Source organism: Panthera onca, chromosome C1 (genome assembly GCF_046562875.1).
Source record: "Panthera onca isolate mPanOnc1 chromosome C1, mPanOnc1 haplotype 2, whole genome shotgun sequence".
Taxonomy (NCBI): domain Eukaryota; kingdom Metazoa; phylum Chordata; class Mammalia; order Carnivora; family Felidae; genus Panthera; species Panthera onca.
In genome coordinates, this window is record NC_138346.1 from 26,781,507 (window position 1) to 26,803,750 (window position 22,244).

Here is a 22,244-nt window from a genome sequence, read left to right on the forward strand (position 1 = left end):
GAGCCCCACATGGGGTTTGAATTCATGACTGTGAGATCATGACTTGAGCCGAAATCAAAAGTTGGATGCTTAACTGTCACCCAGGCGCCTCCCCATTTCAAAAAAAAAATTACAACATTTGTATACTCCTTGAGTTCCCACCTTTCAGCTCTGGTCTTTACCAATTTAGTCAATTACAGTGTCAGCTATTAGATTGAATACTTACTATGTTCTGGACCTGGAAGATTTATTTGCGGGCAAAATATTCATAGTCTCTACACTCTTGAGGATCTGCTTTAAAGAGAGGTATCCAAATATTTAAAACCAAACAAACACAGAAGTAAAATAGTTTTTTATATATCACACTGTGTTAATATTCCAGAACAGCCCTATCTGATAGAAGTTTCTGAGATGATAGAAATGTTCTATATCTGTGTTATCAAATAGCCTTATGTGGCTATTGGGCACTTAAATGTGGCCAGTGCAACTGAGGAACTGAATTTTAAAATTTTACTTAATTTGAATTAAGTTTTTTTAAATTGCTAGATAGAACATGATTTTCAATCTAGCTTTCACAGAATCTGTTAATGTCCCTAAATTGATGCGAAATGCTGTGCATATGTGGTATTTTGGGAGGAAGAGGTCCATCATTTTTATCAAATTCTTAGAGATGAATGAGAGTCATTACAGAATTAGAAGCTGAACACATTAATTTTTACTAATAAATAGAAAGTCAGTATATCAGTTTCTATGGTGAAGAATAAAATGTAAAACAAAGAGAGCATTTCAGTCTTTTGGTGTTCTGTTATCACTATATTTGAAATGTGTTTGAATGTGGGAGTTAATATTAAGCACATGACTGGCATTGTGCTGTTTACATATGTTGTATTATTTAATCCTTTCAACAACCATTGGAAGTGACTGTTGTTATCTTTATCTTACTTAAGAAGAAACAGTCTCAGCATGGTTAAGCAACTTGCCCATGGTCAAAAAGCCAAATAATTGATGGAACTAGGATTCTTGTCCATGTATATGAGACTTAAAACCACGGTTCTTGCTATTGGACTGTGCAACTTTGTCAGCGTATCATTCATTGATCTTAGAGCCACAGGAATTATTAAGTACATGAGTTCTGAAAGAAGAAATTTACCAATTTATATATATATACATATATATAATGCTTTTAAAGTAATTCAATTTACTAAAATTTAGTAGGTAAACTTAGTAAATTATTTACTTTTCTGTTGTTGTAGACAGCTAATGGGCAAGTTTGTCTCTTTTAAGTTGGAAACAAAAATCAGAAAATCATGTCTTCCTAGACTGTTCTGATTTTAAGATTTTCTTTCATTGATCTCCTATAGTACTTGATCTGCCATATAGTTTATCCTTATGTCCTATTTTGTTCTATGTGATTTCCTAAGTTATGTTAGTCTTAATAACCCAACACATAGTAAGAATGGAAACCACATTTTATTGTGTTTTATTTATCTACCTGTCTATCTATCTGTCTGTCTATTTTTAAGTAATCTCTATGTCCAACATGGGGCTCAAACTCATGAACCTGAGATCAAGAGTTGCATGCTGTACTGAGCCAGCAAGGCATCCCTGAAAACCACATTTTAAACTTAAAAAAAATCTCATATATATTAAGCATATAATTACTGATTGGTCAAGATATTTTAAGATTTGCCTTTCTTCCTTAAGTTTAGTCAGAGAACACTAAGTTTAGACACTTGTATAAAACATTCAGGAATAGGGAGATTCAAACTATTAAAAGGTTTTTTATACAGAGCATCAAGCAATATACATCTCGTTTTATTTTCTTCTCAACTTTGCCAGTTTATTAAGGAAAATTGAAGTAAAGTAGCCTGGAAAAAAATTGGGTTCAGGCTTGGAAAGTTTATTTCTCATTCTTTCTTTTTCCTATAATCAGCTTGGAAAGGCTCAAGGACACTACACATATATTTTAGAAAAGAGTGAATTTAAGAAGTTTAATATTCTTTAAGATATACTTCAAGCCTCTTGCATTATTGGCCATTTATATTAAGATGCCTTGGTTATTAAAGCTCATATCTATATTTCTAGATATTTCTAGATAATTTCTGTATTTCTAGAAATACCTATATTTCTAGAGTTCAGATCCACTTCATTCTCAGGTTATATTCATCTGATCGATTCAAATCATTAATACTAAATTTTATAACAACTTTGACTTCTTTAAGTCACTGAATTATTTGATAATTGTTTAGGTTTTTTTGTTCTTTTTTTGCTATTTGAACTTTATTTGCATTTCTTGATTTTATGTATCTCCCCCAAAATTGGATATTAACTTTGCTTTGAATATTTTTACTAATGCTAATAATGTGGGAAATATTGTTTTTCCATTTTATTAATTTTGATGCTGACTGAATTTTGAGAATAACGCAAACTTAATTATTTGTATCTTTTGATGTGAATATAAAAATGATTTCTGTTTTTTTAAATTGGAGTTCTTTTACAGGTTAAATTCATTTAATAATTTAACACATTTGTCCTAATAAGTTTTTTTAGTCTACTTTTATTTTTTTTAATTTATTTTTGTTATTTCCTGTGCGTTTCTGGAAATTCACGTTTCAAATGTAGATGAATATTTTTAATGAATGAAGTTCAAGTTAAACCTTAAACATAAAATACATTTAAAATGCATTTTGTGGACCTAAACTTTAAGTAGTGCTAATACAATTACATTTTCATTATCTCTACTGAATATGAACAGACTTCTGAATTTAATCATGAGGTCTACAGTGGCAAATACTAAAGTTTACTTCAACTTAATTTTAAGTAACTTAAGGGCAAATACTACTTTTGATGTCATTGTATATTCACTGCCTAGCATTGTCTACTTTTTAGTGTTTTTTTTGTATTTGTTAATTAAAGGAATTTTTTTATATTTGGAAATGTAGTTTTAAAGATACAAAAATTGGGGTTGGCAGTCTATGAAATTTTTCTCCATATGTTTGTCTTTTCTCCATCCATTCTGTAGTTTATTTTTACTTTGTCCCCCCACTCCCTTCCTTTTTCTCTAGTACGAAACTGGCCACAAGATGTATCTTATACATCTTAGAACCAGCATGAGTGGTTATGCAATGAATGAATAAATGAAATACAGCATGACAAAATATGTACATTTAAAAGTATTTTATTATAATATTTAACATTTGTAATTTAAAGGTTGATAAGTAAAATGAATTATATTTATTTAAAAAATCTTGGATTATATTATTATAAATGTCTTCTGTTCCTATTTTTTTTTTAAGTACTGATAAGAAAAACAAATTCCTTCATTCTGATTAGGGAATTTAGCTGTGAAGGAATATAATTTTTAGGAAATTGGAAAGCACTCACTGTAGCCATTACCATTTCCATTGTGTATTTGACTTGACCCTTTTCTTCCCCCCCAAAAAAATGTAGGCAATAGATTAATTCATAATGACATTACTAATTACCTTAAAAATAACTTTTGGTTGGGAGACTAGTGTGTTTTGGAAAATTTTTTTAAAAGCTGTTTTCCTTTGGAAAAGAAAATATGATTTTATGGTTTTTGTAGGTTTGAGATATAATCCTTATAATATGAATAGAAGCCCCCCCCCCCCCCCCCTTCCATGTTCTGTTCCTTTGGTGAAGGAGTGCAGGTTTTGGACCTCCTGTGTAATAGTCATGGCTTGCTCTGTGACCCTGAGCAACGTTAATGTTATTTTTAACTCCTTGAATCAGATTCCTACCTTAAAGAGTTCTAGAGATGATTAGATGAAATACTAAATATAAAGTACCTATACATAATAAGGCATGGATTTGAAAGCTAATAAAGAGTGTCTTATCGAGTAATTTAGTGTAAGAGACTGGAGCTTAATTATTCCATGAGAAACTTGGGGAACCATGGTAAAATACATGCCTGAGTTAACCCATTTGAGAGGTGAGGAAGCTGGAGTATTTATACATCAAGTCCCTTCAGTTACTAGGTGAAGGTTAATTCCCCTGCCTTTTTGTTCTGCCACTCTGGTGACAAAGCAAGCTCAGGCAACAACAGAAAAGCCCTGGGTCAAAGAAATGCATGTGCTGGCATTTGGAAGTCAGGTCTTTGTGCGCTGAACTGGTAAGTGTCAGGGGGTATGGGTGAGTCACTGACAGACTCAGCTACAATTATGTTCTCTCTCATCTGGTGGTAAAACCTTAGAGTGCTAGCATTTTCTTCTGGGAAATGATGATCAGTTACTTTTCATCTAGGATGCATGTGGGGAAACGCACAGATTTTGTCACAGACATATTCTGATCCTCCAAGGTTGTTAAAAAGGAAGAAACATGGTTAAGTCTTATTTGAGGAAACCTGACAGTATCTACTGAATCACCCAGCTGTCTTGGGTGTTGGGAGAAACATCTCTTTGTTTCCCCCAAATTAGTCCCTATATATTCAAATTTCTTTGATAATTGGCAGTCTTGATAAGGAAATTCTTTTACGCAAAATTAGACATTTACCAGGAAAGGAGAGAACTGTTGTTATTCAGTTAGAGGCTGTCAGGCCAACCTTTCTAGATTGAAAAAATAAGTAATTTCTTGCAGACCTAGAGAAGTGTATACTCATAGTGTGTGCTTTCTATTTTACCAGTGGAAAGGACAAGAAGAGGTAAAATCAGGTGATGAATTTCCCTTCAAGAAATTGGACAAATAGAAGTATGAACTCAGTCTGACATTCAGAGAGTAAAGAGACTAACAACATTTCATTAATAAATTACAAATAAGAGTACCTTTATATTTGTATAATGTGAAGTTGGCAAGTTAGTTTTGCATTTATTACCTTTAAAATTCTCGACACTTCAGAAATAGATGAGAAAAGTGTGGTTTTCTTTTATTTTACTTGAATGGGAAGCAGAAAAAGTTGAATGAAAAACAATCCTAGAGAAATTGTAATGATACTTGAGTGACAGTTTGTGACAGAAGAGCAGAAATTCAAGTGTAATTGCAAAATGGAGTAATAGCTACAAAAGGGTGAAGAAATACTTTATGTCTTGCCATATAGACATCACTGAGGAAAGTAATATTTCAATTAAAATAAACTCCTTGTTTTATATATTTTTAAGCTAATTTTATTTTAGAGCAGTTTTAGGTTAACAGCAAAATTGAGTAGAAAGTATAGAGAGTTCTCATATATCTCCTGTCCCCTCACGTGTGTAACCTCCCCCATTATTGACCTCCTCTACCACAGCGGTACTGTATAGACACATCATTATTACCAAAAGTCCATAGTTTATTAGTAGGATTCACTTTTGGTGTTATACATTCTATGGGTTGGACAAATATATATGACATATATCCACCATTGTAGTATCATACAGAATAGTTTCACTGCCCTACATATCTTCCGTGTTCTGCCTATTTATCCTTCTCTCCTCCAACCCCTGACAGCCACTAATCTTTTTACTGTCTCCATAGTTTTGCCTTTTCTAGAGTCATATAGTTGGAATCATACAGTATGCAGTCTTTTCAGAGTGCCTTTTTTCACTTAATAATATGCATTTAAGTTTTCTTTGTCTTTTCCTGATTTGATAGCATATTTCTGGTGCTAAATAATATTCTCTTGTCTGGATATACCATGATTTACTTATATTAAACCTGTTGAAGATGTCTTGCTTACGTCCAGGTTTTAGAAATTATGAGTAAAACTTCCATAAACATTTATGTGCATATTTTTTTGTGTGAACATAAATTTTCAATTTATTTGGGTAAATGCCAAGAAGTGCAATTGCTGGATCATATGGTAAGAGTATGTTTAATTTTGTAAGAAGTTGCCAAACTCTCTTCCAAAGTAGCTATACCATTGTGCCTTCCAACCATCAATGAATGAGATTGCTGTTGCTCCACATCTTTGTCAGCGTTTGATGTTAGTGTTTTGGATTTTGGTTATTTCAATAGGTGTGTAATGGTATCTTACTGTTGTTTTAATTTGCAGTTCCCTAATGACATGTGATGTTGAACATTTTTTTATATGCTTATTGTCATATCTGTATGTTCTTTGGTTAGGTGTCTATTCGATCTTTGCCTATTTTTTAATTGGGTTGTCCATTTTGTTATTGTTTAGAAGTAAGATATAAAAAGAATTGATTGGGATTTTATTGAATCTGTAGATTGAGTTGGAAAAAGCTGACATACTGACAATATTGAGTCTTTTTTTTTTTAAATGTTTATTTAGTATTGAGAGAGAGAGAGAGAGAGTGAGCAGGGGAGGGGCAGAGAGAAAGTGAGAGAGAGAATCCCAAGCAGGCCTCACACTCAGCACAGAGCCTGACACGGGGCTCTATCTCATAATGGTGAGATCAAGACCTGAGTGAATATCAAGAGTCGGCCTCTTAACCGACTGAGCCACCCAGATGCCCCAATAGTGAGTCTTTGAACATGGAATATCTATTTATTTAGCTCTTTGATATCTTTCATCAGAGTTTTGAAATTTTTCTCATATAGATCTTGCACATATTTCATAAGACGTATATCTAAGTATTTTATTTATGGGCATGCTAATGTAAATGGTAATATGTTTTTAAATCAAATTCCACCTATACATTGCTAGTATATAGGAAAGCAGTTGACTTCTGTATATTTACTTTGTATCCTGCAACCTTGCTGTAATTATTAGTTGCAGGGTTTTTTGTGCGTAATTCTTTTGGATTTGTCCTATAGATAATCATGTTACCTATGAACAAAAAGTTTTATTTCTTCCTTACAAACCTTTGTATCCGTTATTTCTTTTTCTTATTGCATTAGCTAGGATTTCTGTGATGTTGAAAATGAGAAGTGAGAGCATATATTTCCTTGTTCTTAATCTTAGTGGGAAAATTTCTGGTTTTGCACCATTAAATATAATGTAGCTGTAGGTTTTTGGTAGATTATCAGGTTGAGGAAATTCTCTCTATTCCTAGTTAACTTGAGAGTTTTTCATTTGTATTTGTTTTTAGTATAACAGAGTTTTTATCCTGAATTGGTTTTGAATTTTGTGAAATGCTTTCTGTGTATCTATTGATATAATGATATGATGAGTTATATTAATTGATTTTTGAATGTTGAGCTAGGCTTGCATACCTGGCATAAATCCCACTTGGTCATGGTATGTAAGTCTTTTTATACATTGTTGAATTTAATTTGCTAATATTTTGTTGAGGATTTTTGCACCTATCTCCATGAAACAAATGATCTGTAGTTTTCTTATAATGTCTTTGGTTTTGGTATTAGAGTAATGCTGGCCCCAAAGAATGAGTTAAGAAGTGGTCCCTCTGCTTCTATCTTTTGAAAGGGATTGTAGAGAATTGGTAAAATTTCTTCCTTAAATTTTTGGTAGAATTTACCAGTGAACCCCTTTGGGCCTGGTACTTTCTCTTTTGGAAGGTTATTAATTATTGATTCACTTTCTTTAATAGATATAGACCTATTCAGATTGTCTATTTTTTTCCCTTTTTTAAAAATTTACATATTTTATTTATATCAAACCCAGGAGTATTTTGTTAAGGTTATCTAGTTAATTAATATACAGTTTCAAGTGTACAATATAGTGATTCAGCACTTCCATTCAGTAATCAGTGATCATCACAAGTACGCTCCTTAATTCCCATCGCCTGTTTAATCCATCACCCCCATCCACCTTCCTGTCTATTTCTTCTTGTATGAGTTTTGGCAAGTTGTGCATTTCAAGGAATTGGCCATTTCACCTAGGTTATCATATTCGTGGACTTAGAATTGTTCATAATATTCCTTTATTATCCTTTGAGTGTCCATAGGATCTGTGGTGATGTCTCCTCTTTCTAATATTAGTAATTTGTGTCATCTCTCTTTTTTTCTAGTCTGGCTAAAGACTTATTGAGTTTATTGATCTTTTCAAAGAACCATTTTTTGGTTTCATTGATTTTTTTTCAACTTTGTATTTTCAGTTTTATTGACTTTTTTTAGTTTTTATTATTTCTTTTTTCTGGTTACTTTTGGGTTTAATATGCTCTTCTTTTTCTGGGTTCCTGAAGTGGAAGCTTGTGTGATTGTTTTTAGATTTTTAAAAAATTTTCCAATAATGCATTTAATGCTATGTATTGTGTAACTTTCTCTTACACTTCGCCATAAGGACTGTTGTCACTGCATCCTACAAATTTTGGTGACTTGTATTTGCATTTTCATTCAGTTTATAGTATTTTAAAATTTATCTTCAGATTTCTTCTTTGTCCCATGCATTAGTTAAAAGTGTGTAATTTAATTTCCAAGTATTTGGGGATTTTTCAGTTAGTTATTTTTTAAATTAATTAATTGAATTTTAGTAATCTCCATACCTGTTGTGTGACTTGAATTCATGACCTTGAGATCAAAAGTTGCATGCTCTTCCAACTGAGCCAGCCAGGCACTCCTGTTTGTTATTGATTTCTAATTTAATTCCCTTGTGGTCTGAGAGCAGACATTACATGATTTCTATTTTTTTTTTTTTAACTAAAGTTTGTTTTATGGCCCAGAATGTGGTCTCTTTTATGTCTCTTGGTGTGTGTGTGTGTGTGTGTGTGTGTGTTTTGAGATTTTATTTTCACGTAATCTCTGCATATTATGTGGGGTTCAAATTTACAACCTGAGATCAAGATTCACGTTCTCTTCTAACTGAGCCAGCCAGGCACCCCTCTTTTATGTTTCTTGTTAACTTGAGAAGAACGTATAATCCGCTGTTGTTAGATGAAGTAGGCTGTCAGTGTCAGTTATGTCTAGTCAATGAATGGTTCAGCTGTATCCTTACTGGTTTTCTGCCTGTTGGATCTGTGCATTTCTGATAGAGGGAGTTTTATAGTCTTCGACTGTAATAGTGGATTCACCTATTTCTCCTTGCTGTTCTGTCCGTTTTGCCCCAGATAGTTTGTTGCTCTTTTTGTTAGCCACATACACATTAAAGATTGTTATTTTCTTGGATGTAGACCCTTTTATTATACTGTAATTCATGATAACTTCCCTTGCTCTGAAGTCTGCTGTCTGAAATTAACATAGCTACTCCTGCTTGCTTCTGATTAATGTTAGCATACCGTAACTTTCTCCATCTCTTTACTTTTAATCTGTATGTGTTTTTATATTTAAAGTTGGTTTCTTATAGATAACATATAGTTGGGTCTTATTTTTTTATGCACTCTGACAATCACTGTCTTTTAATTGGTATAGTTAGACCATTGATGTTTAAAGTTATTATTGATGTAGTAGATTAATATCTACTATATTTGTCACTGTTTTCTATTTGTTGCCCTTGTTGTTTGCTCCTATTTTTGTCTTCCACATTTTTAATGCCTTTTGTGGTTTTAACTAAACATATGATTCCACTTTTTTTTCCTTTCTTAGAATATCAATTATACTTTATTTATTTATTTATATTTTTTTCTTTTTAGAGAGAGCGAGCAAACAGGGTAGAGGGGCGGGGCGGGGAGGAGAAGGGACAATCTTAAGCAGGCTTTATGCCCAGCGCACAGCCTTCCATGGGGCTTGATCCCATGACCCTGGGATGATGACCTGAGACTAAGTCAAGAGTTGGTTGCTCAACTGACTGAGCCATCCAGGTGCCCTCTTTAAAAAACTCTTTTTAGAGGTTACATTTACAGCTAATTCAACTTTGCTCTCAAATAAACCTGCAGGTACCTTATAATGACAAAATAATCCTAATTTTTCCTCTTGTTTTTTTTTTTTTTTTGTATCACTTCTGTCATTTATTTCACTTATACATAGCATACATAGGCATATATAAGCATACACACATGCATGGACACATTCATAATCAACTAATTGTTGCTATAATTATTTTGAACCAGTCAGATTTGTTACCTGTTAGATCCATTAAGAATAAGAAAAATAAGGGGCGCCTGGATGGCTAAGTCGGTCATACGTCCAACTTTGGCTCAGGTCATGATCTCGCGGTTTGTCAGTTGGGGCCCCGTTTCAGACTCTGTGCTGACAGCTCAGAGCCTGGAGCTTGCCTTGGATTCTGTGTCTCCCTCTCTCTCTGCCCCTCCTCTACTCTCTCTCTCTCTCTCTCTCTCTCTCTCTCTCTCTCCTTCAAAAATAAATAAACATTAAAATTTTTTAATTTTTTTTTTTTTAACGTTTATTTATTTTTGAGACAGAGAGAGACAGAGCATGAACGGGGGAGGGGCAGAGAGAGAGGGAGACACAGAATCCGAAGCAGGCTCCAGGCTCTGAGCCATCAGCCCAGAGCCCGACGCGGGGCTCGAACTCACGGACCGTGAGATCGTGACCTGAGCTGAAGTCGGATGCTCAACCGACTGAGCCACCCAGGCGCCCCTAAAATTTTTTTTTAAAAAAAGAATAAGAAAAATAAAAGTTACTATTTTACCTTCACTTATTCTCCAGTGTTCTTTCTCTCTTTATGTAGATCTGTTTCTCACCTATGTGATTTTCCTTCTCTCTAAAAAACTTAACATTAGGCATATAGGGGAATGATGTCAATATAATAAAGAATTTGGTGTGGGTGTTTTTCAAACCACCTAAAACATATTAATGTTTTGGAATGAGCAGGGGCAAACTTTTTCACAATTAAAGAGAGAAAACCTTAATGGTATAAGAAAAATGCTGAAAATTCTGTAAAAGTACCACCCTGCAGTGCAGTAAATTGCTGGTTTATTGGCTTAAAAGTTACTATATATTCCACTATGTTAAAAGATCTGAGGAAATTGCAGGTTGCTTTGCAGAAGTTGCAAAGATAGTTCCCTTGTGTTAAAAATAAATTACTGATGAAGAAGTCTATCTCTAAGTGATATTTTTAATGTTTATTAAACTGGTGTCTATTAGAAGTGATTGTCTTTAAGAACCCACATCAAAAGAAATATGAGCTCCAGGATATGAAGCTTTAAAGGGTGGACTGGCTTATTCTAGTAGATACAAATGCCAGTGGAAAAAACTACACTAATATTTTTATAAGGATTGCTATTTTGTTAGAACTCAGATTTTAAAATTCCATTGATTTTGAGTGGTCTGGCTCCAATTCTATTTTCTCTGTAAGTTCAGATAATTTTATTTTACAGAACATGGGTTATTCAGCAGTAGAAGAAATGCCTATGCCCAATTATAGGTTTGTGGTAGTCCCCTTTTAGAGTAACAAGGGTATTTGATCATTTTTTTCTAATTCTTTTTTAGTGCCCATCATAGTGGCTCGTAGGGCCATCATTAGCCCATTTTTGTGCAAAACAAAAAGGTGCTTCTTCAAGAACTCGGAGCAGATTTAGATTTGTAATTACAGCCTTAAAATATAGACTTCTTGCTGGATTTAGCACTGCTTGTACTTTCAGCTGGGCCCTTGTGCACTGTAGAGTTTGGACGCGGTGCATGGTGGCTTGGCTTCTTGAACAAAAGAGACATGCGTGTGCGCATACACACACGCACACACACAGTGCTTGTTGAGATGCTGACAGGCATGACTTCACACTATTCCATTAGCATATATGTTTTGATTAGTTTAAAAAGTTATTAATTTTCTTATATGTTCTTGGTTGTCAGTGTTTGATTTATGCAAGGATTTTAAAAACACAGTTAAGACTATTTAGCAGGCCATTAGCTTTCAAAATTTTTTCTGTATGAGAGAAAGGGGGTTATATTGATAGTATGTATGAATATTCCCTATACTCCTTTTTTCTTTCTCTCTTCCTCTCTTTGGCTGGGAGAAGGGGTGAATAGATGGTAGGGGAACAAACCTAAATTTGCCAGTTTGATATGTGAATTCTTTTAAACTAATACTAAAAATTTCAGTTTAGGTAATTGACACACTGGATTCTGCCAGAGTTCTAGGCGGGATTGCACAATATATTATGATTATTCTTGTTCCCTTTCATTTCTAATGTCTTTTCTAGTTCCAGTCTCAGTTTGTCCTTGGACATCCTAAACCCTACCCCTTAACTTAGTTTATCACCATGCCAAAATTTCCTAGAGTTCACAACTGTTTTCTTTTAAATGTTCGTTTGTTTATTTTGAGAGAGAGAGAGAAAGCATGAGTAGAGGAAGGGCAGAGAAAGAGGGAGAGAGAGAATCCCAAGCGTGGAGCCCAATGCAGAGCTTGTGAGATCATGACCTGAACCGAAATCAAGAGTCGGTCACTTAACCAACCAAGTCACCCAGGTGCCCCCACAGCTGTTTTTTTCCTTTATTTTTTTGTTTGCTTGTTTATTTTTCCTGTGTGTATATACAACTAGGTGGTACATTATTAACATTGTTAACTTGTATGTCAATGAGGCATAATCTTCTTAAAGATAATAAACATTTTAAATGAGAGCTTGCTAACCTAAATGATTCTTAAAAGCATAAAGTAATTTTGAGGGAGGGGTGCATTGGTTAAGTTATATGCTAAGGTGTCATAAACAGCAAGAAGACCTCAATATGAATGTGTAGAATCTATTTTTCTCTCATTTCATAGTCAAGAATTAGGTATGTGGTATGTTTCACAGGGTTTTGCCAGGGACCTGTTGGCTTTGCCAGCCTCTAGGATGCTGCCCTTGCTTGCATTGTTGAAACTTACTCACCAGTTGCTCATCTGATTTTCACACACAATCATTTTTTAATGTCAAGTAACGCATTGATTGGGCTCAAATCTGATTGTTAGGGACTTAATGACATACACCTAACTGCAAGTAAGACTGGGAAATATATAGTACCTTGCTGAGCTACCATGAGCTCAGCTAAAACTGAAGGGGTTCTATTATCAAAAAAGAGGAGAATAGATGTTGAGAGAAAATAAACAGTCTGTTTAGTTTGCCTCTTTGGCCACCCAAATATCCATATACTCCCTTCTCATAGAGAAAACCTCCACTCCTCAGGATGACAATTCAAAGTCACTTTCAATAGGTGGAGTAGTGTCTTTTCAGTCAGGTACAGATTGGATTCCTTATGATGTGGTGACCTATTAAATAAATAGACAATTTTCTAACCCTCTTACACTCTTGTTTGTTTTATGTATGTAGTAATAGAGACAGGAAAGCTACAATAAAAACTCCTAGGAAAAGAAAATAAGATACACATGATAGGTTCTTACAATAATTAATAAGACATCTTGCTCTAGAAGTATAACAAGGTCTTGGTAGAATCCTAATTTTCCTTTCTGAGAGAGGCTTCTTTGTCCTTTGTCCTCCATAGTCTCTTGCCTTTGTTTTTTGGGAGTTACTCCTTATCCATTATCCTTTGTGTCTATATCTGCAGTTAATGTTGGAGAGCATACCTTTAAGTGGAGGCTGTACTGGATTCCCACTTTGCTTCTTGTTGGTGCAAGTTTGGGTTTCTCAGGTAAAGGATGTTTTATGCTACTAGAGTTTCCTCAAAAGTGTGAATTTCCATTCTGTTTGCCTCTAGTCAGTTAAATGTGAAAATATCACAACCAAAGATTTCATTTGTTCATAGTTGTTGAGCCTATAGACTAATCAATTTATTAGTTATTTTTCTCAGGCCATCCAACTCTCCCTCAATTCAGTGACTACTACTTTGAGGCCACCTGCAACAGTACATTTGGGTAGGAATTAATCTAATTTTTGCTCCTAGGTTCATTCTTATTGTGTGGCTTAGAACTCTTAAGAGAGATTCTTGGAATATATTTTTTTGTTGTCAGTTGTGGAAAAGCAGGTAGTTGGCTTTTGTATTCCTTTAAGGCCCTGTATTATGGATTAGTTAAAATTTCATTTATTACCTTTATTTATGTGTTCCTAGTTGTCAATATTTGATGTTATGCAAGGGATTTTAAAACATAAATATACCATTTCCTTTCCCATTTGGTAGGTTGCCTTTTTGGTTTTGTTGATGATTTCCTTTGTTATGCAAAAGTTTTTAGTTTGATGTAGTCCCAATACTCTATATTTGCTTTTGTCACCCTTGCCTGAGGAGACATATCCAGAAAAACGTTGTTAAGATCAGTAACCAAGAAATGTTTTCTTTTAGGAGTTTTATGAATTCCAGTCTTACATTTAGGATTTTTGATTCCATTTTGAGTTTTTTTGTGTGTATGGTATAAGAAAATGGTTCAGTTTCATTCTATTGCCTGTAGCTGTCTAGTTTCCCCAATATCATTTATTGAAGAGACTATCTTTTACTGATAGTATTTTCTTTCCTCTGTTGTCATAGATTAATTGATCATATAAGCATGGGTTTATTTATGAACTCTATTTTGTTCTGTTGATCTATGTGTCTGTTTTTGTGCCAGAACCATACTGTTTTGCTCTCTTTAGCTTTGTAGTATAGCTTGAAATCTGGGATTGTGATCCTCCAGCCTTGTTCTTTGTTTTCAGGATTACTCATTTCCTATTTTTGTGAATAGTTTTATTGGAACACCATCACACCCATTAATTTATGGCTGCTCATATGCTATAATGGCAGAGTTGTCTCCCTCCTTACAGAAAATGTTTGCAAAACCCTGGTCTGAAGGAATCAAATTCCAGGGAAAGATAAACTCTTCCTGGGTGAGCAAACACCAGTAGAGAAGTTTGGCCTAATTTAATGTATTTTTCCCAGGACAAACCTTATTTTTCTTAGGACTGTAATTTTTCACAATTGGATCTTCTTTTCTAATTTTTTATCCTAGTTTTTTATCATTGTTATCAGTAAGCTAACAAAATCTTTATGTTAAAACAGAAGTAATATAAGTCTCTCTTTAATCTTGGTATTTTAAGATGTAATATTAGAAAGCTCTGTCTTATTCTGGGAACTACACTTCAAGATCAAAACAGGGATGTAGGTTCATGATGTCGACAAGAAGTTAGTATCAAGAGAAATTGTACTCAAAACCACTTGATCTAAATAGCTTGCATTTTTTTTTTTTTTTTCCCGCAAGTTAAGTGGTGACTGCAAATAAGCAAGGTTGGGTACTGAAGGAATATGCTACCTTCCTGGGGAATGACTAGTCTCACTCCTCCGGTGGTTTCCACTCACAGATGTCTTTGCCCTGATTTTCACTGGAAGTAGGAACCCCACCTTATCATCAGCATGTGGTGGTCTGTGATTTGTTCAACTCAATGCAGGGAGTCAGGTTTCTTAGTGGTCTGGCAGGCCAGGTTTATATGCTGATTGGGAAGAGAGGATACTTGGTATACACATATTCTTCCTGGTTTGTTGTTGTATCAGCTATGTTGTCAGTACTTACCTTCTAAGTTTTATTAGCTGTTAAATCATTGGTCATATAAGTTGTTTACATAAGACATGTCTTGATTTTGAGATATAACAGGTGTTAATATACTTTGAGTGAAATAGCCATGTGCTTATCTGTAACATGTTTACAACCATAATTATTTTTTAGAAAGATATGTTTTTAAACAAGGGAACATTTTTGGTGGTGAAGCTTTTTTGTCATTTTTAACCATACCAAACAGATTTTATTAGGTCCTATTAAAATATAGGATAAGGTATCTGTCTCTTTCCAAAATGTGCATCTAAACCCATGGATCTCTGTATTATTTCAATGTGGTTATATGTGATCAGCCATCACGTAAGCTGATAATCTCATACTTAATTCTAGTTCAGTTGAAATTTGCCATAAATCATATCCCATTTTGACTACTGGCATAAACTTTTGGATAAATTATTGTTTTTTTTTTATCCTATAAAATTGGATTGACTTTCCAAAAAAAAAAAAAAGGATAAGGTATCTTTTATAGAAAATTCATTTCATGTATTACAAGTCCCAGGATTATTTAGTTTACATAAATTTGATCTGATATTACTATTTTTTTGTGTTAATATAATTTAATATAATGTGTGAACATAAAAATAATTTTTAATGTTTGTTTATTTACTTATTTATTTATTTTTTACCCACTACCCCCAATGTTTGTTTATTTTTGAGAGAGAGAGCATGCACAAGTTGGGGGCAAGGGCAGAGAGAAAGAGAGGGACAGAGTATCCGAAGCATACTCTGTGCTGACAGCAGACAGCTCAGTGTGGGGCTCGAACTGATGAACTGACCTGACCATCATGATGAACTGATGACCATGACCTGAGCTGAAGTCAGACACTTAACTGGCTGAGCCGCCCAGGTGCCCCAAACATAATTTTTATAAACAACTTCCCTATGAGAATATTTTTGCTAGAAGTACAATAACATGAACTCCACCCATATATTTTTTTTCTTTTTTAGCTAATCGTGAGTTTGACAACCAAACAAAATTGTGTGTTATAGGGAAATTTTCAACTGGAACTAAATTTAATGAAGGAATATTTAAGATCGTCTTTGATTTCCCCATGCTTATTCCCAAACCATACTCTGCAAGTCCTTTCAGCTTTAAAATGAACCTTGAACCCATCCTCTTATCTTCATCTCTTCTTTATCTTCCATTCCCTTATTGGTTCATGCCATTTTCATTTTTTATTCAGTGTTTTAGTCAGAATAGGCTCTCAAGTAACGAATTAACCTTCTAATCTCAGTAGTTTAAACACAGCCAAGGTTTACTGTGGCGTGCATAAAATCTAATGTGGTTTGGGTTGTGATCCCCAACCAACACATCTTGTAGCTATACTGTCTGCAGTAGTGGCTTTGAAGGTTGTCTGGTGGACTGGAAATGACGATATCACTTTTGCCCACAGCCCATTGGTCAAAGCTAGTTACATGGATCCAACCTAAGTGAAATACATAGAGATCACAATTATCTGTACCACACACAGTTTACTATAGTTGTATCTAATTGATTTCCTTATTACCTTTCATATCCCACTATCATGCTTTCTCTACCTAGTAGCCAGAGTGCTTAGGGAAAAAATTTTTTTGTTACTGCCTTGCTAATAACTTCCTTTTTTCATAAAATCCAACACTTTACGATTACCTGTACAAGTGCTACATGCCATGGCCCTTGCTTTTCTCACTAATTTTATGATTGGCAGTTAGTATTATTATCTATGAATAATAGATATTCGTATCTATTTTAATTTTTTTTTTCATTTTAACAGTTTTTATTTAAAGTTGTATATAAGATTACCTTATTCCTGTATCTTCTCAGTTGCTTCTTCCTTCTAATTTGCCATTTTCCTTTCCTACTTGGCGAGACTTGGCTTTATGTTCAAGGATCTTTTTGTGATCTTTGTCCACTTTTAGTCTACTGATAACCACCTTGATAGGATGATGCCCACCTGGACAGGTGTGCCGTTTGCCTTCTCTCACTGTATTCGTTCAGTGTAGATGATGTATTTCTTCCCATAAACCTGAACTACTTTTTCAATTTCCTGACCTTTGTAGTGTCCTCACACATCCTGTACTTCATCATCCTTTTGGATGGGCATGGATCGAAACTTGTACTTCTGTCTCAGCTCTTTGGAGAGAAGGGAAGACATAATCTTCCTGTGAATGTGGGAAGATGCATCCCTTTTGCGATTTTTGCTTCTGTCGGAAGTCACAGAGGGATTGAACTTCATTTTGGCTGCTGGTGCTTCAGCAATGGCTGCAAAAGGGAAGAGCTAATATTATATATTTTTAAATTTATTTAAGTAATCTCTACACTCAACGTGGGGCTCGAACTCACGACCCAAGATCAAGCGTCGCATGCTCCTCCAACTGAACCAGCCAGGTGCCTCTATATAAATATTATTTTGAATAGACATTCTCTTTTATTGTTTTCATAATTATGAAAATATGATTTAAAAGGGTGTCATTTACAGAAGCAGAATAATGACTACAAACTACATACATAATGATACCAAGAGAATTCCTAACTTATATGAAGGTCTCCTCAATCATATTGTATGCAGTTGGAATCTTAACAAAAATAGCTCTTTAGGAACATTAATTTAATGTAAAATCCTGTTATAATGAATATATTCTATATAGTAAAGTTGTAATGATTGTATTGTTTCTCTGACAACAAATGATAATTTATTTTTAAGTTATTTATTGTTTTTAGCTTATTTATTTATTTTGAGAGAGACCGAGAATGAGCGGAGAAGGGACAGAGAGAGACAGAGAGACAGAGAGAATCCCAAGCAGGCTCTGCATTATTAGCACAGAGTCCAGTACAGGGCTCAAACTCATCAACTGTAAGATTGTAACCTGAGCCAAAACCAACAGTCAGATGCTTAACTGACTGAGCCATCCAGCTGCCCCTCTTTTTAAGTTTTTATTTAAATTCCAGTTAGTTACCATACAGTGTAATATTAGTTTCAGATATACAGTTTAGTGATTTAGCACTTACATATGACACACTCATCACAACAAATGATCTTTTATTTGCTTAATTTTATTTTTATTATTTTTAAAGACTTTAATCTCCACACCCAACATGGGGCTCGAACTCACAACCCTGAGATCAAAAATAGCACACTTTACCAACCAAGCCAGCCAGGCACCCCAACAAATGATCTTTAAAAGAAATATTTACTCTGGTTAAAGTGTGTATGGAAGACATTCAATTCAACTATGGTTAAATATGTAAAAATTAATAAACTTTATTTTTTTAGAGCAGTTTTAGGTTCACAGAAAATTTGAGCAGAAAATGCAGAGAGTTCCCATATACCCCCATCCCTACACTGATAGAACCTCCCCCACTATTAATACACGGCAAACCAGCGTAGTTCATTTGTAACAGTCTATGAACGTCCGTGAACAAATTGTTATCAGTTAGTTCTTTACTTTATGTTAGGATTCACTCTTGGTGTTGTACATTGTATGAGTTTTGACTGTAAATGGAATTTTTAAGCAATTTTCATAAAGTTTGTATTCTGCCATTATTGCTTTTCATTTATATCTTCAATTTCTGTCATGTTTTCCTTTGCAATCTGAAGCTCCTAATTAGTCTAATCCCAAATAATTGTTTTCTAGTTGGAATATTTTCATAAAGACAATTAACTGTAATCTGACAAACTATCGGTTAGGGCAGTGCCCTTGCTCAAAGGTAGAGGAGCTAGGGTTCAACCCTTAATTTCAAATATGCCTGAAAGAAAGTCTTTATATAATTTTTTTTTTTAAATGTTCATATATTTATTTTTGAGAGATAGGAAGTGGGGGAGGGGCAGAGAGAGAAGAGAGAATTCCAAGCAGACTCTACACTGCCAGCTTAGAGCCTGACGTGGGACTCAAACTCACATAGTGAGATCACGACGTGAGCTGAAACCAAGAGTTAGACGCTTAACCGACTGAGTCACCCAGACGCCCCTTTTATATAAATTCCTTATTATCTTTGGTCTCTGAATCCTGAGAATCAGGTTTTAACACACTGTTAACCTTAATAAACATCCCAGGACTTATGTATTTGGTAGGCTTATTTGAAATGTAGGGCATATTTTTGGTATTTTTTGACAATATATTTAAATTGAGTTTAGGTATTTAGCTAACAATGACCACTGTTTTAGTGAATGAAAATTGCATATAATAAAATTGCTGTGGTTTGTTACATTTGTTACATAGATTTAGATCTAGCACAGTTCAAATGACTGTACTTCCAGTACTTCTGTTTACATATAAAAGCTTCATGTAAGTTTTTATGTGTTATTAGTATCATTCCTGTTTCCTTTCCTTTGCTGGCCCACTCCTGTTTCAGCCCTTGTGCATTAATAAAGTATTAAGTAACAGAAGAGATGATCTTATTACTGGGTATGTAATAATAAAAGCAAGCATTTGTTGGGATAGAAAGATAAGGAAGTTAAAACTTTTTCTTTGATAAGTTGATATGTGATTCTTGCATGTAATTAGGTGTTTTATAAAGGAATTGGGGATTATATGACAGGAGTCCAGGAATTTATTTAGTCTGTGAAAATTTGATTGCCTTTGTGCCTTTACTAACAGTGTTTGTCTTATTCACAGTAACAGTAGTACTGAATGGAAGTGGCTTGTAGACAGAGCAAGAGTTGGCAGCCGATGGACATGGCTTCAAGCCCAGATTTCAGAGCTAGAATACAAAATCCAACAGCTAACGGATGTTCACAGGCAGATTCGTGCCTCCAAGGTATTGTCTGTATTCTTGTATTTTTAAAAATATTATTACTGTTTTAGTTTCTCATCTCTCCACACAAAGTAATTATTATAAGACTTTATAAAAATGTAGTTAATATTAACATATTTGATATGTCAGTTGCTATAAGTTGAAGCTATCACTATCATGCCTTTTCATTTATCGCGATGAGCAGTTCAGCTACTTGAGATACTTTTCAGTTGAGGTCCTGATAGTCCTTCCTGATCCCATTCTCTTTCCCCATGCCACTGTAGCCAATATTTTGACTGCAAAATGTTTTGATATTTATTATTTTTATGTATGTTTTTATATTATTGGCATATAGATGTCTGTGTCTACAACTACTATTTTCCATGGTTTTTAAATTATTTATTTATTTAAAAAAATTTTGTTTATGAGAGAGAGAGAGAAAAAAAACACAAGCTGGGGTGGGGGGCAGAGAGAGAGAAAGGGAGACACAGAATCCGAAGCAGGCTCCAGGCTCGAAGCTGTCAGCACACAGCCCGATGCGGGGCTCTAACTCATGAACCACGGTATCATGACCTGAGCCGAAGTCAGATGCTTAACCACCTGAGCCACCCAGGCACCCCAAGTTTTCTGTTTTTAAAGTCTATATAAATGATATATATACTACAAACTCTTTTGTGACCTGCTTGTTTTTGCTCAGCATAAATTTTACATTTTATAGGTCCTGTATGTTATTTAATTGTATGAATGCGATGGACTTGTATGAGTACAATGGAATGTTTTATCTCTTCTCCTGTTTTCTATTGATAGACATATACATTGTTTAGTTTTATGCCAGTAAAAACAATACTGTAATGACTGTCTTCTATGTGTTTTTTTGTGAACAAAAAAGAGTTCTTGGTATATGCCTAAAAGTGGAAATGCTGGATCTTAGGCCTGGCTATCTTCAGCTTTCCTGTACTTACTGATGTGATTGGGTAATGAATTTTCCCAATGGCAGTGCATGAGACCTCATATTTCTTCACATCCTTGCCAACATTTCATAATTTTTAACCTCTTAATTTTTCCAGTGTAATGAGTATGAAATATTATTTTATTACTGTTTTAATCTAACTGTTCTTTAGTATAGAGATTTGGACCTCAGTGTAATTGACCATCAAATGTTTTTTGTCTAAGAATTAACTTATTTTTTGCATTCACTCTTTTTTTTGGGGGGAGAGTGGTTGGTAGAGGTATGTGTTCGTGAATTATTTTTAAATTTTGGAGACTAATGTGGTCAATTATGAATATTACACATCTCTCATGTGGTTTTTTTCCAATTTTAATATATATATAATAGAAAAGAATGCATGTTCTTTGTGTGTTCATTATAGAATTCTTTGTTAATTTGTTGACTTTATATATCTGCCATATCTTTATACCTCTATATCTTTCCATTAATGATATAGATTTGTTAAAATTTCTCATTGTGAATTCTTCAGTTTCTTCTGGTAATTGATAGTTTTTGCCTCTTACATTTTGAAGTAATGCTGCTTGGTAGATACAAATTTTTGATAATTCTAGGTGTTTCTTTTTATAAACTATAAATAGCTAGATTAAAAAAATTGACTCTGGGGTGCCTGGGTGGCTCAGTGGGTTAAGTGGCCAACTTTGCTTCAGGTCATGTTCTCATGGTTTGTTAGTTTGAGCCCCACGTTGGGCTCTGTGCTGATAGCTCGGATTCTGTGTCTCCCTCTCTCTCTGCCCCTCTCCAGCTCATACTCTATCTGTCTCTCTCAAAAATAAATAAACGTTAAAAAATTTTTTTTAAAAAACCGACTCTGATTGGTTTATATTTTTTATTTGCCCTTATTCTCCTCTCTTTGTATTTATATCTTGTTTTCTTTCTTTTTTTTTTTTTTAAGTGTATTTATTTATATTGAGACAGAGAGAGTTCATGAGAGCACATGTGCCAGCAAGGGAAGGGCAGAGAGAGAGGGAAAGAGACAATCCTAAGCAGGCTCCACACTGTCAGCTGTCAGCACAGAGCCTGACTAGGAGCTTGAACCCATGAACCGTGAGATCCTGACCTAAGGTAAAATCAAGAGTTGGGCTCTCAACTCACTCAGCCACCCAGGTTCAAGACACCCTATATCTTGTTTTTTCACCTTTTTGGATTGGTAGAATTTGCTTCATTCCTTTCTTTTCCCTATGCTGGTTTAAAAGCTATTCAGTACAGGTTTATTCTTTGTTATTACTCCCAATTTTTAACATACTTAACTATAAATAATCCTAACAATGACTAAAAGTACTCAGTATTTCATATTTTTACTTAAAACATGGATTCTAATGTTATTTAACTACTCATTGCATATGTCT

General features: G+C 34.3%; 1 protein-coding gene and 1 pseudogene across 9 annotated transcripts in view; one reads left to right on the forward strand and one right to left on the reverse strand.

Annotated features, from left to right (window-relative positions):
• KANSL1L (KAT8 regulatory NSL complex subunit 1 like) overlaps positions 1-22,244 on the forward strand; it is a 134,010-nt gene that overhangs the window by 20,033 nt on the left and 91,733 nt on the right. For all 9 annotated transcript variants that reach the window (XM_078450914.2, XM_078450915.2, XM_060623347.3 and 6 more), the window contains exon 3: positions 19,772-19,913. In XM_078450914.2, coding sequence (XP_078307040.1) covers positions 19,772-19,913 — 142 coding nt within the window. The remainder of the gene's footprint in view (positions 1-19,771; positions 19,914-22,244) is intronic.
• Positions 16,664-17,391, reverse strand: LOC132671908 (large ribosomal subunit protein uL24 pseudogene; annotated as a pseudogene).